The following is a 16,120-nucleotide window of genomic DNA, read 5'->3' as shown; positions in this document are numbered from 1 at the left end:
CATTTGGCAACTCTTTTGTCTATCATGTTTGGTTAAACTGATACAAATAATGGCACTTAGAACAGTACTAGTGGAGACAGATGAATTCCACAAATAGAAATTTCCTTTCAAGTATATCCTCTCTCCCTCTTTTACAATTGGACCATCTTTCCTTTGATCAGAAGATAAACGTTTGAGAAAATGCTTGTTTAAAAAAAACTGGCAGCAAAGCAAAATGATTTCACCAGTTCTCAAGACATCAACAGACACAGGAACTGGAGCTTCACAGTAGCTATTCTAGAGGTCTGAGAAAAACACCCCTGACTCATCTGTTTCTATTAAATAAATGTCTTCAATGACAACTCAGGGTATTCAGCAGGATATTAAAACATGCTAGACTGAGGTACTGTCTCATATTTACAAAATAAAAGCACTGAATGAGAGGAAGGAAACTCTTCTTGCACACATTTCAAAGGTGCTTTTAATGATGATTTTAACATATTTATTTAGGCAAGTATAAGCAAAACAGGATGAATAAGATAAGAGGATGAAAGATGCTCCTATTGTATAAACCAGTCATTCTGTCTAGGCTCTTGGTTAAGAACAGAAACTTCCTGAAATGCTCTCAATTCTAAGACTTATCCTTGGGGGATATTAAAATACAGACAGGAAAATGATTCCATGGGAGATCATAAATGACAGACACCAGGGGGTGCTACAGAATTACTCTGCCTACATTCCTAGGTTCAGAAGAACAGTTATAAAATTTTGTTTTGTGCTTGGGATATCATGAGCAAGGGAGAAAAAGAGAAAAGAACTGATATAAACTGTTAATAGTTTATGTGGTAAGCCAAGTTTATAGTGGTTCCTTTCTCTTTTTTCCTTGGTCCTAAACAGATTCTGGAGTCCATTGTCTTAGCAGTGTGTTATACTGTTTAGCATTGTCCTGTAAAAGAAAGAAGAGAGCAACTGTCAAAGGCTAAGTTCTGATGCCTGTTTTGAAGAAATCGCTTTGTCCAGCTTGAGAGCCAAGATGAGTGCAACCTGGCTGCAGTTTCCTTCAGCAGTGAGGGCACATTGTCAGTTATTGAAGAACTGTCAATTATTACGTTATAGATTCTTTGGATGAGTGAACCGACTCAATTAAGCTTGACATCTGTGCTTTCTAGTCGGCCATCTTTTATCTTACACATTTTCTAGTTCCATATTACCTGTCATAAAACAGAAACAGTTGCATGCCAGACAGATCACCACTAAACTCACATTTCAACTTTCAGGAAAGATATTTTTGACCCTGTTACAATTATTCTCCCTCCCATTTTATCTGTACAGTTCTCAGCTACATCTTCACGCTCCCTAATCCTGGTATCCACATTCCATGAGGTTATGTCCAGACCAGCATTTTTTAAAATATGCACTGTCAAGTACACGAAATCACACAGAGAGGTCATTTTGCATTGCATTGTCCTGTCTATCACAATGTTCCTGTCTTCTTCTTTTGCTTCCAGATCACTGAAGAGGTACATAACTGTGCTCTGGCTGATCCAGCAGTATTTTATATATACCACTTGTAAACACTCCACGTTCCGAATCAGTCAAACAGGGACATGCAGATACTATGATTTCTCTGCAGAACGTTCCTAGTGCATACCACACGAAAGAACTACTTTGGAGGGAGAAATGAGGGTGTCACTGACCATGGTGCTTAATCAGCCACCATATTTACAGCTACTTAGACACACAAGCAACCCTTTTAAAAGGTTATTTCCATTAATTTCTGGTCTGGTGCTCTGCCAGTCAGTCACTTTGGAAAAGCCATCTGGAAACACCCTAGGTCTTGTACTGGGCTTATTTAGCACAGTTGTCTGACATCTTTTCCTGCATTACTGGAATCTTAATGCATCCATATACATACTATGCTAATTTCCCCTAGTAACATCTGTGACCAAGCTAAACTCAGCTACTTTGGGACTAGTCTCCAGATTTATACAAACACACCTTCAGAAAACTGAATACACGTGAATACACGGAATCACGCAACTCAAGTATTTGTGAAGAAATATCTGAAGATGGAGCCAGCAAGTCTGTAAGGAAGCAGCATGTGTCTGATAGGAAATGCAAAAAGCAAGAAACCAGAGCTGGATGGAAAAAGAGGAGTGATGCAGACACACCCAGTCCAACTGACATCATTCACAAGTCCCCACTAGCAACAGTGAGCCAGGATTGTTTAACAATTTCAAAAATCCCAATAAGCATGAACAGCCAATTATGAAAATGCTTGCAAATGCCTCCCCCCCCCCCCCACCATCACCTTCCCTAAAAATTTCTCTTTCTCCTCCTCTCAATTACTCTCTTCCCAACTCGCTCTAAATTAACTCTTGAGCCATGTAAATCTCTCCTTAGACGTCTTGTCTAACTGGAGCCCCGCCAATTGCCCCCCCCATTCACTTCTTGGTGGTCCGGCTTCCCCCCTCAGGCAAGCCTTCCCACGTCGGCAGGCTCGCCGGAAAGGGGGAAAGGCCAAACTTGGAAGCGTCCCCGCGCCGCCTGTCGAGGAGCCATCGCCGGGCCCTGTCCGCCCGAAGGGGGGCGCCACCCCTGTCCCGCCCAGCCCGCCTCAGGCCCGCCGCCCGACTCACAGGGTGCCCAGCATTGGCGAGGGCGGGTAGCAGCCGTAGGTTTCCCGCTGGGTTTTCACCGCCCTCTGCTGCTGCGGGGGCTCCAGCCCGCCATTGACTCCCCTCCAGCCCCGCCGCGCTGGCAGCTGCCGCTGCTCCTCTTCTTCGGCGGCCCCGTCGTCCTCGTCCTGCTTCTGCTGGGGGAAGGTCACTCTCGCGGGCTCCTTGCTCTTCTTGCCCTTGCCGGACATGGTCTGGCGCCTCCGAGCCGCCCTGGCTTCTGTCCCCGGCCGCGGCTGGGCAAAGAAGGGAAACGGCGGCCGGCGAAGGGAGGAAGCGCGCGGCTCCTCCAGGCAGGCGCTGGCTGCGGCTAGTCCGCCCGGGAAGGAGCCCGGGAGCCCGGCCAGACGAGCTGGGGACTGCTTCGGAGGAGAGTGGTGGTGCTGAAGCGGCGGCCGCGGAGGAGGAGGAGGTGGGGAAAGGCACCGCCGCGCTGCCTCCTTCGCCCCTCTCTACTTTTCATCATCTCGTGCTAGGACAGCCTCATTACTCAGGCAGAGAGGAGAGGGCGAGTCAGCAGCCATCAGAGAATATATCAATCCGTTGGCAATCGGAGGGAGGAGGAGGAGGAGGAGGAGGAGCCCCTCTTTGCAGGCACACGAGCAAAGGAAACGGGAGACTCTCGCTCACCTCCCAGGGCGCGCTGGGCAATTTGGGGAATGGCAGCTGCTCCTACAAAAGAGAACTCCAGGGTGCAACTTGGCTACAGAAAGTGCCCTTCACACTTCGCCCTGTGCCAGGAGCTTTTAAAAAGCGCATTTGTTCGCGGAATGGGTCCACCTGCGCTACTTTTTAAAAAGAATGTGCCATTCCTGCTTGAGAGGTGTACTGTAGAAGGACAAAAGCTCCAGGGGCGTAATGGCTAGTTCGAGGGCAGGTCATTAGGGAAAGATGAATAGGTTCTCAGGCTGAGGAGTTTGAGGGTATTTTTACATCATTAAAAGCTCAAGATCTTCACTTGCTGGGTGTGCACATGGGGACATCCAGCATCCCAAAAACTATTCAGAGTTTTGCTTGCGTTAAACTAGAACTACCCAACCTAAATTCAAAGTCAAATGAAAGATATTCTTTTCAAAAAGGTGTCGGCCAAAACACATCTATTTAGGCATCACAAATCTGTTCTGCAAGAACAAATTGCATTGGATTTTAAGAGGGCAATTAGCTTATTACTTCATGTGGCAATAAGTAATCTTGTGTTTAGCTATATTTACTGGGCTTGGCTTTGACAAAAATCACAGTGTAAATGTACACTTCCAGACAGACAATATGAGCAGTAAAAAACCGAAAACAGTAATAATGCTGCATTGATGTGTGCCTCACTTGAAAATGAATCTCATTAAGCTCTATTGTACAAGGACAGGAAGCAAAGATTCTTGCTATTGCAAGTACGGAATGTTGATATATGTCTTTATTTGTGGTGCCAATATACTTTTAGTTAAAATGCATTTGAATTCTCAGTACTGCTGTCCTGTTAAAAGCATTAGAGATTTGATTAAGGGCTAATTCATGCCTTATTTAAATAAAATGTGTAGAATGTGCTCCTATATTGTATATGATCCCAGGGCATGTTTATATCTTTGCAAAATATTAGTTGCAAATGACTTCAGAGTCAAACTGTTGCTGACCTTACCATGTTACTTTCTAGCTGATCCAGAATGAACCTTTGTCATCAGTGGTTTACAAGGTAAACCGACATGGGAGAGATCTAGGATTTGTTATTTTATTTTGGTTTTAACTGGAAATGCTGTACATACTCCTGTATTGCGTGTCCAGATGTAGTGGTGCCAAGCCTATTTTCTAAGAAGACCTATCACTAACTAGACCTATCACTATTTTCACTCTGGAAGCTCAAGGCAATGATATTTGATTTGGAAATGCATATACTCTCTGACATTTGACAGATCAAGTTGTGTGCACCACTTTTGGAATTCATAATAAAACAATGAGCATGCCACCGAGCAATCCCATCCTAACCATAGTTTACAGCTGTCTCAGTCCATTGATATCAATGGACTCAGAGGCAGGTAACTCAGAGAGGCAATATGATCAAGCTACTTTAATGAGGACATACCTCAGAAACATTGTTTTGAAGTAGATTTTTTTTTCTTATGCCTCACAATGTATGCATTTAGTACGTAACTTTCTTAAAATTTTGTTCAGAATGTCAAAATTCAGTACACACTAATACGATTGTGAAATTAGGCAATATGCCCGGCAAAACATAAATGTTTGGTACATTCCAGAACTTAAATATTACTTTAGTATGCAATAAAGTTATACATGTAATGAGAAGGCAGGCCATATGTAATATGCTAACTGCATATTGTTGGACGGGCTATATATGGCAGTATGTGTAGTTAATCTTTTGCATTTGAAGAAGAAAATATTTTCTAGGATTTTAAACTTCAGCCCATTACAGAGAAAGTAATGCTTACTTTTGCTAGAAAAATCATTAATGCTCGGCATGGTCAGCAGCAAAAGAAACATGGTCGCCAACGGATCCGCTGGCTCAACACAATCAAAGCCGATACAGGGATGACCATGAACCAACTAAAAGAAGCAGTCAGAGACAGGGGCGCACAGCGAAGACTTTCCTATAGAATCGCCGAGGGTCGGACACGACTGAACGGATGATATCATCATCATCATCATCAGTGCTCACTTAAGTCAAAAGTCAAAGCTTACTTTACTCATACTATCATACTGAGCCAGATGCTTATAAAAATGGTACCTAGCAGAAACAAGCCCAACACATTATTTATAATTCTGTAGCATTGGCACCTTAGAAACTTACTGGTTTATTGAGATATGAGCTTTCATAAGCAAGAGTCTACTTTTTCAGATACATAAAGCTTTTGTAGATTATATTTTATTTAAAACAGTTTTATACTCCCTTTCAACCCAGCTAGGGTCCCCAGGGGGAAAATGTATATTTAAATATTTAACAGTAGAATAAAGACATATAAACATATACACACACGCATACATCTAGGGAGAATGGCCAATGTGTTGTACTGTGAGCACTTTGCATACAGAAAACTTAAATCATTGCAAGCCACCCAGTGTGCCCCAGCATGCATTTCAATTGCAGGGGAATTATATTTGCTCAGTCTTCAAAATGCTAAAACTTGTTATTGTGGGAAAGGCTATGAGGAACTATGGTGCAATTTAAGACCGTGTAAAGCAAGGTATTTTTATTATTTATAGCATCTTTTTACTCTACAAAATAACTAAAGAACATTCATACTGCAATCCTAACCTGTATTTGATCCACATTCATTATTATAATTGTTTACTGACTGAATTTTCCTGCCCAGACAAGTGCGATATCTAATTATGTGTGGCTCTGACCTCAATTAAGGGCTCTTTATTGTGCCATATTTTTTGCAAACTCTTTGCAGTCATAAACAAAGATTTTCTTGTGTATTTTGTGTCAATGTAATTAACTAAAGAAAGATGTTCCTTCATGTTATTGGTGTATTAGTGAACGATTCCCCCAAGTCCCAAACCAGATTAAAACCGAAGATTAGCATAACAAGCTATATTCTTCACAGTGTTAACAAAATCTTTGGATTTAATCTGGTCTCCAAACTGGGCTTGAACCCTAAACTAGACTGAGCTGGTTATTTTCAAACAGGAAGATACTGTGAAAATGTGTCCTGGAAAGGGTAATAAATTTAGCAATGGGTCTCACTTCAAAAAGTTTGAGAACCAGTGTAGTAGTATGTATTTTAAAAGTTCCCCTCCCCAGTTATTGCTGTTATAGTTAGAAAATCCATTCCCTAAGCAATTAATACTTACTGAAAAAGAAGTATCTCATCCACACTTAGTTTAATATAGTGTAGATGATATTTTGGTCATAAATAATGTAAGATTCAAAATAGGCAATGCTTAATTTTTAAGTGTTTCATGATCATCCCATTTACAGAAGTACATTGACAGTAATAACAATATTTTAGCACTTTAAAGAATTCAAAACATTAAAAAGACATTGTGCAATCCATTAGAACATTGTGTGCAAACTGGGCAAATTATGGTTTATGCAAGCCACAGTTTGCTTGGAATTCTGCAAAAGAGAACTATAAACCACAGTTGAAACTTGTACTGAGAGGCTAAGGTTGGAAAATTCCTTTTCTTATAATGCTGCTGCAATTGTATATTATAAGTATCTATCAAACTATAATATTATAAAACACAAAGTTCACTGGATTTTCACAGGCAGGAACAACTTCCCAAAGTATACTGTGAAATAAGTGCAAAAGTAGGATACAAATGCAAAATCAAGTGCATTTTGTTTATCAGTGATGCTATCATCATGCATTCCATAAAATGCTAGGCTTTTCATACTGAGATCTGTTTCTTGATCCATAACATTTGTTCACACATCATTTCAGATTATTGAAGCATGGTAGAAAGTGTGGAGATACTATACTGTACTCAGCAGTTTCAGGCTTAAGTCTTCCTAGTTGTCACACATGATAAATTGCTTTATGACCTAATTGATCAGACTTGGGTATCTAATCCCTTGGTTTCTAGAAGATGTGTTCATATCCTAACGAAGGACATATTCCTTCACACCCCATCAAACAATGTCAATCAGAACAGTTTCGCCTATTAATGCAGTCACAGTGGATTGTGGCTTAACTTTCTCTTAAAGCTTCTTTTATAACTTGAAGGGGCTGATCAATTTGAATAATGAGGCCAGGAAATAAGACCAAATTGATGCTGGCCTCTCTACCTGAAAATCCATCTGCCCAAAAAAGAAAAAAAAAACTATCCAACTTTGTTTAGCACCCTCAGGAAACCATTTAATCAATGAGGAAATAGCTTTTAAAACATTTTTATTATTGTTCCAGTTGAGTATTTTATGTATTTATATTTATATTAATAATGATTGTTTTTAAAGCTTCTTGTCACAATAATAATTTTATTCTTATAACCCGCCCTTTCCTGGATGGCTCAGGCTGAGTTAAAGACTATAAATGTTATCATAGAAATAGCTTTTACAGGAGGCATCTCATTTCCCCCTCCCCCAGTATTTCCCCTTTCCCTTTCCTGAAGGCCCCCATAGCTTCTCCCCTTTTCCTGCTTCCTGGGAAGTTGAGGTTTGTGGAGAGAAGTGACCTTAGCAGGGAATAAGACCATAGAATACCCTCCAAAGCATCTATTTTCTCCAGAGGAACTGTTCTCTGCATCTGCAGAGCAGTTGCAATTCTGGATGTTCTCCAGCTCCTGATTGGAGGTTGGCAATGCCAGTTCACCGCAATAAATGATTGCCTTGGAGGGTGCAGTCTATAGCATTATACCCCTCTGAGATCTTCCCCTCCTCAAACCCTACCTTTCAATCTCCATTCTTCAATATGATATTGATATTATTCTATGTAAATGTTCTAAAATGTTTTATGTAAACCACCCAGAGTCATAGGGAAGGGCAGTATAAAAATATAAATAAATAAAAATAAATAAAATTTATAATCTGCATTTAATAACACTATTTCCTTCCCACCCAACAGCCAACCTCCCTTTAGCTGCTCCTCTGTCTTAAGCCTTCCCTCCCTCCCTGGAGGCTCTGCCTAGGAAAAGCGCAATTATGTGGTGCCAGCCACTGAGTCAGGCCCACTTGCATGGTAGAGAAGCCTCAACAATTTGTGTCATGGCACCTCTCTTTCCCCTGTATCCTGTTCACCTCACAATTTCCTCTTTTCCCAGACTCATTCCATCCTTCTCAGCCATTCACCAATCTACCTTTTATCTGCCTCACATCTTAAGCTATATTTATTCTTTATTTACTTGATTTATACTCCACCTTTCTCCACATTTGGGACCAAGGCAGCTCACATTATTCTCCTCTCTTCCTTTTTATCCACATAAGAACTCTGTGAAATGGGTTAGACTGAAAGTATGTGACTGGTCCAAAATCACCCAGTCTGTTTCAACAGCAATCGGTTGTTTGTTTTTATGTTTTAGATTTCAGGTTTTCCCGCAAACCTGTGGAATTTTTCAGGTTTGTAGAAAGTTCAGTCTTGCCTGTTGACAGCTCCATTAACCAGATGTAAGTATCCAAAGAGGTTGGTGACTTGGATATTATTAGAATATAATAAATAACTTTTAAAAAGTATTAATTCATTCAAGAGGTCTATTATCAACATATCTGTGTTGCCTGTCATGCCCCCGCTGCCACCTCCCATCTTCGAGGCATTGCCACAGCAACCTGGGCCTGCTGCTGAGCCAGCTCTGGCAGAAGAGAGAGGGGCCTCTGAATGTGCAGCAGGGGAAAACGATACAAGTCATCCAGGCTCTTCTCAAGAGGCATCTTTGGAGCAGCACTCCAGCCCTGACAGCTCGCCTGAAAGACGCAGAGGGCACAGAAGAGTGATATTTGCTGAACGCAGAAGGAGCCAAAGACTGCAGGCATGCTGTCAGAGTAGATGGGGCCCTGCTGGGATAGCTCCTGGGGAGGATGCATGAGTCCTCCCTCAGGTGCAGCCAATTAGCTGGGCTGCTTTTAGGTAACACAGCAGCAGCTCTTCGGCATGGATGCAATCTATGCAGAAACCCTCCTGTCTGACTCGGATTCCTTGGCTGTGCGAACTCCTCACCTCCTGTGACTCCCATCAGCTTCCCTGACTTCTGGCAAATGGCTTTTGACTATGCACCTAGTAATTGGACTGGCTTTGTTGATTATATGTTTATCTGGACTCTGACCTTGGCTTTCCCTCGACCACTTTTTGCCTTGCCCTTAACTCTGCTTGCTTTGATACCTAACGACTCGGACTGAACTTTGACCTTGCTCTGGTGTTCACTCTGGGTAGGCCCTGCAGCCCAGGCACCTCCTGCACACCTGCCACTGGGTGTGGCCAGGTAGGGCAGCATAGTTGCCTATGTTTCATACCTTCTTACTGGTTACACATCCCTCTTTGCTCAAAACAATTTACAATAACACATGTAAATTAAAGCTGACCAGAAACATGACATATTTTAAAAAGTGACACAATTAGACTCAGTGACACAATTAGACACCATTAGACTCAGTGAGTGAATGGCTGGTTTAAACATAAATCTGGGGCCATCATTGTGAATTTTGAGTTCATCCATGATTTGAAGCTGAAAATCCTGCCATTCACTAAATTCATGCAGTTAAGAAAAACAAAAGCAGTGTTCCCCTTTCTTCCTGAACAGGCTAACCACACATATAGGGTCTGCCATTGCATAAGGAGACAGCTTTAATCAGATCCACATGTAGAAATCAAATGCCAAGGCATGAAGAGAAACCATTGTAGAACCATGAACAAATTGGGCCTGCAACAAGCCCCCCCACCCACAATGTTGAAACAACAAATTAACAGGAAATCTTATCCTAAATAATGTCACAATCAAGTCTTAGGTAGCTAATGATCATGTTATAAATGGAAAGGTCTTGTAATTTATATGTGTTTGTCTTAAGCCACTAAAAAGCAAGTGGTTGTGGCTCAGCAGTACAACATCTGCTTTACACGCAGGAAGTGCCTGGTTTCATCCCTGGTGTCTCCAGTTAAAAGGCTCAGGTAGGTGATGGGAAAGACCTTTAACTGAAACCCTGGAGAGCTGCTGCCAGTCAGAGTTGATGAAAGACAATAGTGACCTTCGATAGACCAAGGCAGGGGTAGTCAAACTGCAGCCCTCCTGCTCATGGGAATTGTAGTCCATGGCCATCTGGAGAGCCGCAGTTTGACTACCCCTGGACCAAGGCATAAGGCAGCTTCATGTGTGTTCAGGTGTATTCAGCATTGCCTCTTCCTTGTCACTCTCTTGACTTTGCTTGCAAACCAATCCCAGAATGCTGTGTTTCAATTCTCCATTTGAAACATCAAAACAGAAGAATCTAGTCTGTGCTTATCCTTGCTGACAGATGCCTAAAACTACAATTGTATTTGCACACTCTCCAGGGAATTTAGAAGTTGACTTCTAAGTGAGCATGCATTTGCAATATATTTTTCTTCCACTGCATCTCTCTACATTCTTGGAATTGTGTTAGTTTCAGAGTCATCCAACATTTTGAAGCCAATGTTTACAGAATGTTTTACAAGTGATATTCTGGATGCATTGAGATATGTGCTTCCAATTTGTGTTCTGTGAAACGTGCTCAGAAAATGATCAGCATAGAGGGAAGCAGTGGCTCAAAGGAATAGTGCCAGGTTTTGAAGGAACATCTTTATTTATTTTTTTATATTTCAGCCATCATATGGGGGATCTGAATTGCCATTATGTTAAATGCAGGCAAGGCCAGTTAACTGTAAAGTGATAGTTTTTTTTGTGGCAGCTATTTAGGGTCTTCAGCAAAATTATCCTTTAATGGTTATACAGTGTCTCATTGAAAAGTGTTTATTTTATAGGGGAGGTCCTTAGAACAAAGTGGCACCTTTCAGGCCAACAAATTTTTATTCAAGCTTTAGTGTATAAGCTTTAGTGTACAAGCACACTTGCTAACAAACCTTTTCTCTAAGTTCCACAGAATAACCTGGAAGAAAAGTACACATGTCATAAAAAAACAGTAATGTTCTTGAGACATTCCATCCTGTATTTTTTACCTGGCATCTTTGGAAACATGATAAAGAAAGCAGAACATTCTACTCTATTTTTCAGCATTGTGAAATCTTGCTCATTTGATCATTGTTCGCCGAAGAAAGAGAAAGATTGCTGAACGGAACTCACTTAATAGGAACAAGTAAGATACCTGAAGGTTCAATTGTTGAAGGGGTTGCTTGTTAGAATGAGCTCCCAAAAAACATCCAGGCCCTGCTGGAACTGGCACAGTTCTGCAGGTCCTCCAAGACAGAGCTCTTCTGCCAGGGTTTTGGTTGGGACCAAAGTTAACATCTACCAGGTCCCACCTGTCCATCTCCTTATTATCTGTGCAAGAAGCCCTAGACCACAGCTTGGGTTGGGGACCTTATGAATTAATAATCTCCAAGACATCCTATCACCAGTAACCTTGCTTGGGTCTTGCAAGCTGAAGGTGGTTGCTTCCTCCATTGAGTCAATCCATCTCACGTTGAGTCTTCCTCTTTCCCTACTGCCTTCAGCTTTTCCTAGCATTTGTCTTCTCAATGTACAATAGTCTCTGTGTAGTCATTTTAGCTTTTAGCCTAAGTTAGCAGTTGGTAAATGGTTATCCGTATTCATCATTCACCTGTGCGTTTGTGTCCCCAACCTAAGCTGATTTCTCATAAGAAAGGAAAAGCGTAGCTGTAGTTCTGTGATTTATGGCTTCAATTCTGCATTCTCAGTCTTTTGGCTCTACATTCATATCAGTAAGCAGCATGGAGGCTGCCTGATACTGAGGCTGGTTGACAGGTTGTGATAGTGTAGAAGAAATTACATCAGAGAAGCAAAGCCATGGAGTAAGTAGTAAAGGGAAGGAGAAGAAAGTGCCCCAATCATACTCCTACACCACATTCCCAAATGATTTTCAGTGTGGTCCAGCTCACATCATGAGATGTCAAGAATACTTTAGTTGCTGGAAGCAGGTTTGCTGGTTTCTTCATAGTCTCTCCTGGACTATGCAGTAATTCTATGCAAGCATAACCCTTTGCTGAACAAACCCAATCCAGAAGGGATAATGTAAGTAAGATTTTTAAAATCTTTGTATTTGTAGTTTGGGGCTTTAGTATAAGTTCACCGTGGTTAAGCCAGCGCAGTGTAGTGGTTAAAGAGCCGCGGATTCTAATTTGGAGAAATGGGTTTTATTCTCCACTCCTCCACATGCAGCCATCTGGGTGACCTTGGCCTGGTCACAGTTCTCTTAGACCCATTATGTACGGGGGGGGGGGGAATAATGCACATTCGGGGTGGAATGGCGGCGACTAAAATCACGGATAACGCACGGAGCCGGCTGCAACTGGCCGCAGCTTCGGTGTATGCCACCGAAAAAGCCGCATTAGCGAAACGCGGAAGAAAGCGCAGTTTCCAGGTGACCGGGGCACAACCAGAAACTGCGCTGGGATCGCCACGTGCATAATCGGTTACTTTGGGTTGTGCCCCGTCCCCTGCATAACCGGTGTGCTTCGCGTCTTCCCCCTCTGCGTTTTCCATGTGCCCCGAAATCGCTGTTTCGGCGGCCGTGCATAATGGGCCCTACAGCTGTTCTCACAGAGCAGTTCTCTTGGAGCTCTCAGCCCCACTAAGCTCACAAGGTGCCTGTTCTGGGGAGAGGAAGGGAAAGGTGTTTGTAAGCCTCTTTGGGAGTCCTTCAGGCTGTGAAAAGCAGGGTATTAAAAAATCAGCACTTCTATATTTTTACCCTTATCTCATTAACATTAGTAGCTGATTGAGCCCAGTGTGTGTCAACTGAAAGGCTGTAATCATGCATAAAGCAATAGCTAAATTGGCAAAATATTTTGAGGGTATTGTTTTTATTTTTCCAGTTTTATATGTAGTATATTTTATTTTTTTTTCTAATTAAAATTTCTTCAAGCATTACAGTCTTCAACTGAATCCAAATATCCCAGTTTTTTGGCATGGCCCTTTTCTTTGTGATATTGGCACTGTGAAACAACATTTTGAATATTCATGTGTTTTAAAAAAACACAAAGTTGAATGAACACTAAAATATCTTTCATGCATAGGCTTCCTTTCAACTCATTACAAACTGTGTGCCTGTGTATTTATACCTTGGCTAAGATTCTGAGTGGAAACTGAATGACTGTTCTGACTTTTTCCCTGGAATCAAGGATAAATGATAAGGACAAATACATTTTGTGCCTCGGTAAATTAGCTTCTTGCTAAGAAATTCCAAACAGCATTTCTCAGATCCCATTAGGCAGTCTCAATCAATTAGAAAAATCTGAACAGTTACACTTTCAAATATTTATGAAGAATCAGAACTTATTTTAGAGACATTGACTTATTTACAGCACTCATCTAAGACAGGTTTGTAAAAAGCTTTGGGTGACAACTAAGCCCCATCATGGCAAAACTGCCAGTGGGGTATCCCAGCTGTGTCTGGGACTCCTTTAAATCCCCTCCCCCCCCCCGATCAGTGAGACTCCTTCCTGGACTATGTAGCAATTCATCCATGCAGGGCTTGGCCCACCTGCCTGTTCCACTGTGCCTTTCTCAGTAGACTTTTGTGCCCTGGTGAACATGATTAGCTTCAAGACCAGTTCCAGAGGAGAATTACAAATGCTCAGTGCCGTCATCTTCTGTGTGTCAAATTGGGTACTGATTAGAGGAATGTTGTACAGTGTGACACATGGATTCTAGTCCTGCCACTTCCTTCTATTCTGTTTCTGTTCAGCTTATTGCAAGGTGCAGTATAAACTGTGCCTCCTTTCCATCTCCTTGGGTGAAATTAGAAATGTTTCCCACTTGAGTGTATTAGGGACATGACAGCAATGTCTTCTGAGAATGTGTTATTGATCCTTCTCTTGGCTTGTCTTGTCTTGCAAAAAGGTGCTACTCAAGTTTTCTTCCCCATATGCCATCTGAGGTCTTGCCTCCTGGAAGCTATGGACTTGCCTGTGCCAAAGGGGCTGGCTGGGTGACACAACAGGAGTGGCCCCACTTCCTCTGGGCACCTCTGCCTGTCAAAATAATATGTGTTTGCTGAAGAGTATTCAGACCTGGACCCATCTGCAGCGCTCCCAGAAGCATAGTTGTCACTGATTTTCTACTGGGTACATAGCAGTCTTCCATACAAAACAGGATGTTGTGTTGTATTTTTTCCTTCCCTTGCGTTCTATGGGTGGGTAGAAGCAGAATTACATTAAGGAGGAATGCAGACATCATTGGGCAACTGCATTCACACATGGCTGACATGGGGGGGGGCAGGTTGGCAAGAAGCCGTACTATGATTGGTGGCTGTTGCTGTGGAAGTTACTGTGCTCTCAGCTCCTTAGAGCTGGGTGCTTTTCTTCATTTATATTTCTGCTCAGGGAGAATGACTAAGGATGCTAGCAAGGCACTATCATGTTTAGCATTGAACAGTTATTTCCTGTCCAGTTTCCTGGGACTTACCATGGCAGTTGACAGCCTTCACCACTACCAAAACCAGGCCACAAACACTGGGACACTCATGGCCAGAAGAAGGAGATCACAAATGACCCCTCTGCAGCAATGACAATCTGGAGAGGAGGGGAGGTAGCCAGGGGAGTATAAGAGGACTCAATGGGAGCCCATACTGGCCCCCACCCTCAAGCCCCAAGCTTGCAGCTGGGCAGGTAGAAGGAGGCTGCAGGGCTGAAACCAGCAGCATCAGATGGGTCGAAGGCAGAGATGCTGCAGAGCACCCCAGCAGCAAGTCCTGACAGGCTCCAACAAGCAGGGGATGTTGAAATGGAGCAAACCAAATGGCTCCAAGATGATGAGTCAGGATGAGACTCAGCTTGGGAGTAGCCAGCAGATGAGGGCAGGACAACCAGGGTGGGCCTGTTTTCAGGCGAGGATTCAGTTTTATTGCAGGAAATAAGAGGAGAGCATGATAGAGGGAAGACTGGGGTGGGGATATAAGGGTAGCTCACAGACAGTCCAGGAAGGTTGAGCACCAAGGGGTTAGTGCTGCTAAGACATGTCTCTGGGAATTAGGAACAGGTGGTGGACAACTCTGCCCCTCCTCTCTGGTTCTGAAACCTCCTGAGTGCCTGAAATAAGATGGCGGAAGGCAGTGTCAGGTGGAGTAAGAATCCAAAATGTGAGAGCTTCCCACCCAAATATGAATGTGCATATCAAGGCCAGTCTCTTGGAGCTGCCACCCCCCCTCAGAATGACATTAGCTGACAAGGACTGTGCTCAGTGCACTTTCTCAGGGTAGGTCTATTTTATCAAATGGATAAAGGACTGCATTAAAGGCTTTTGTACTAAACAATGTATTTCTCCAATCTATCACTGCATTAAAGTCTTTTTTTTTTTGCTATTCACCCTTTAAATAGCTAGAAGGGTTATCCTAGAACGAAGTTTGAGTTCACTGCTGCCTTGAAGATCAAGGTTTTATTCTGGATGTAAGCTTTGGTGTGCATACTCACTTCTTTCGAAGGGGTATCCTCACCAATCAGAGATCACTTAGTGAACTGAAAGAAACTGGGCTGGTATCTAAGTAATTAATTGCTTATGGGTTGACATTACTCACAGCAAATGAAGCATCCTTCAGGAAGCAATTGTCCTTACTCTTAATGGATTGCCTTCTTTTGATGCAATGCCCAAATAATCAGTGAAACGAGAGCTTTTATAAATGCTGCCAAAAATGTTAATGAAAAGTACTCCTTTTGGCTCAGCCATAATATTGCCTGTAGTCTATGTTCTCAATAACTGATGGAAGCAGAAATTCTCAATCACATTTTATAAGGGTGAGAGAATCTCAGCAGTGTTATGAGATTTTCAAAGGTGAAGATCAGAGTAAACCCATTTCATGAGCAATGTGTTAAACATTAATGTATCAGATGCAATATTTCTTTTGAAATTTGCAGACCTTTTGCTTGCAAATTAAGTCA

At 42.4% G+C, this 16,120-nt stretch overlaps 1 protein-coding gene across 4 annotated transcripts in view; it reads right to left on the bottom strand.

Moving 5' to 3' along the window:
• Nucleotides 1-3,238, bottom strand: part of TRPC3 (transient receptor potential cation channel subfamily C member 3) — a 60,739-nt gene extending 57,501 nt beyond the window's left edge. Inside the window, exon 1 of one of the 4 annotated variants that reach the window (XM_077300409.1) lies at nt 2,619-3,238. In XM_077300409.1, the coding sequence (XP_077156524.1) occupies nt 2,619-2,848 (230 nt within the window). In that variant the 5' untranslated portion in view covers nt 2,849-3,238. The remainder of the gene's footprint in view (nt 1-2,618) is intronic. The other 3 variants (XM_077300407.1, XM_077300411.1, XM_077300408.1) reach the window with 3 other exon arrangements.
• Nucleotides 3,239-16,120: the final 12,882 nt, after the last annotated feature.

This window comes from Paroedura picta, chromosome 10 (assembly GCF_049243985.1).
Source record: "Paroedura picta isolate Pp20150507F chromosome 10, Ppicta_v3.0, whole genome shotgun sequence".
Taxonomy (NCBI): domain Eukaryota; kingdom Metazoa; phylum Chordata; class Lepidosauria; order Squamata; family Gekkonidae; genus Paroedura; species Paroedura picta.
This window is presented reverse-complemented; position numbering and strand designations above follow the sequence as displayed.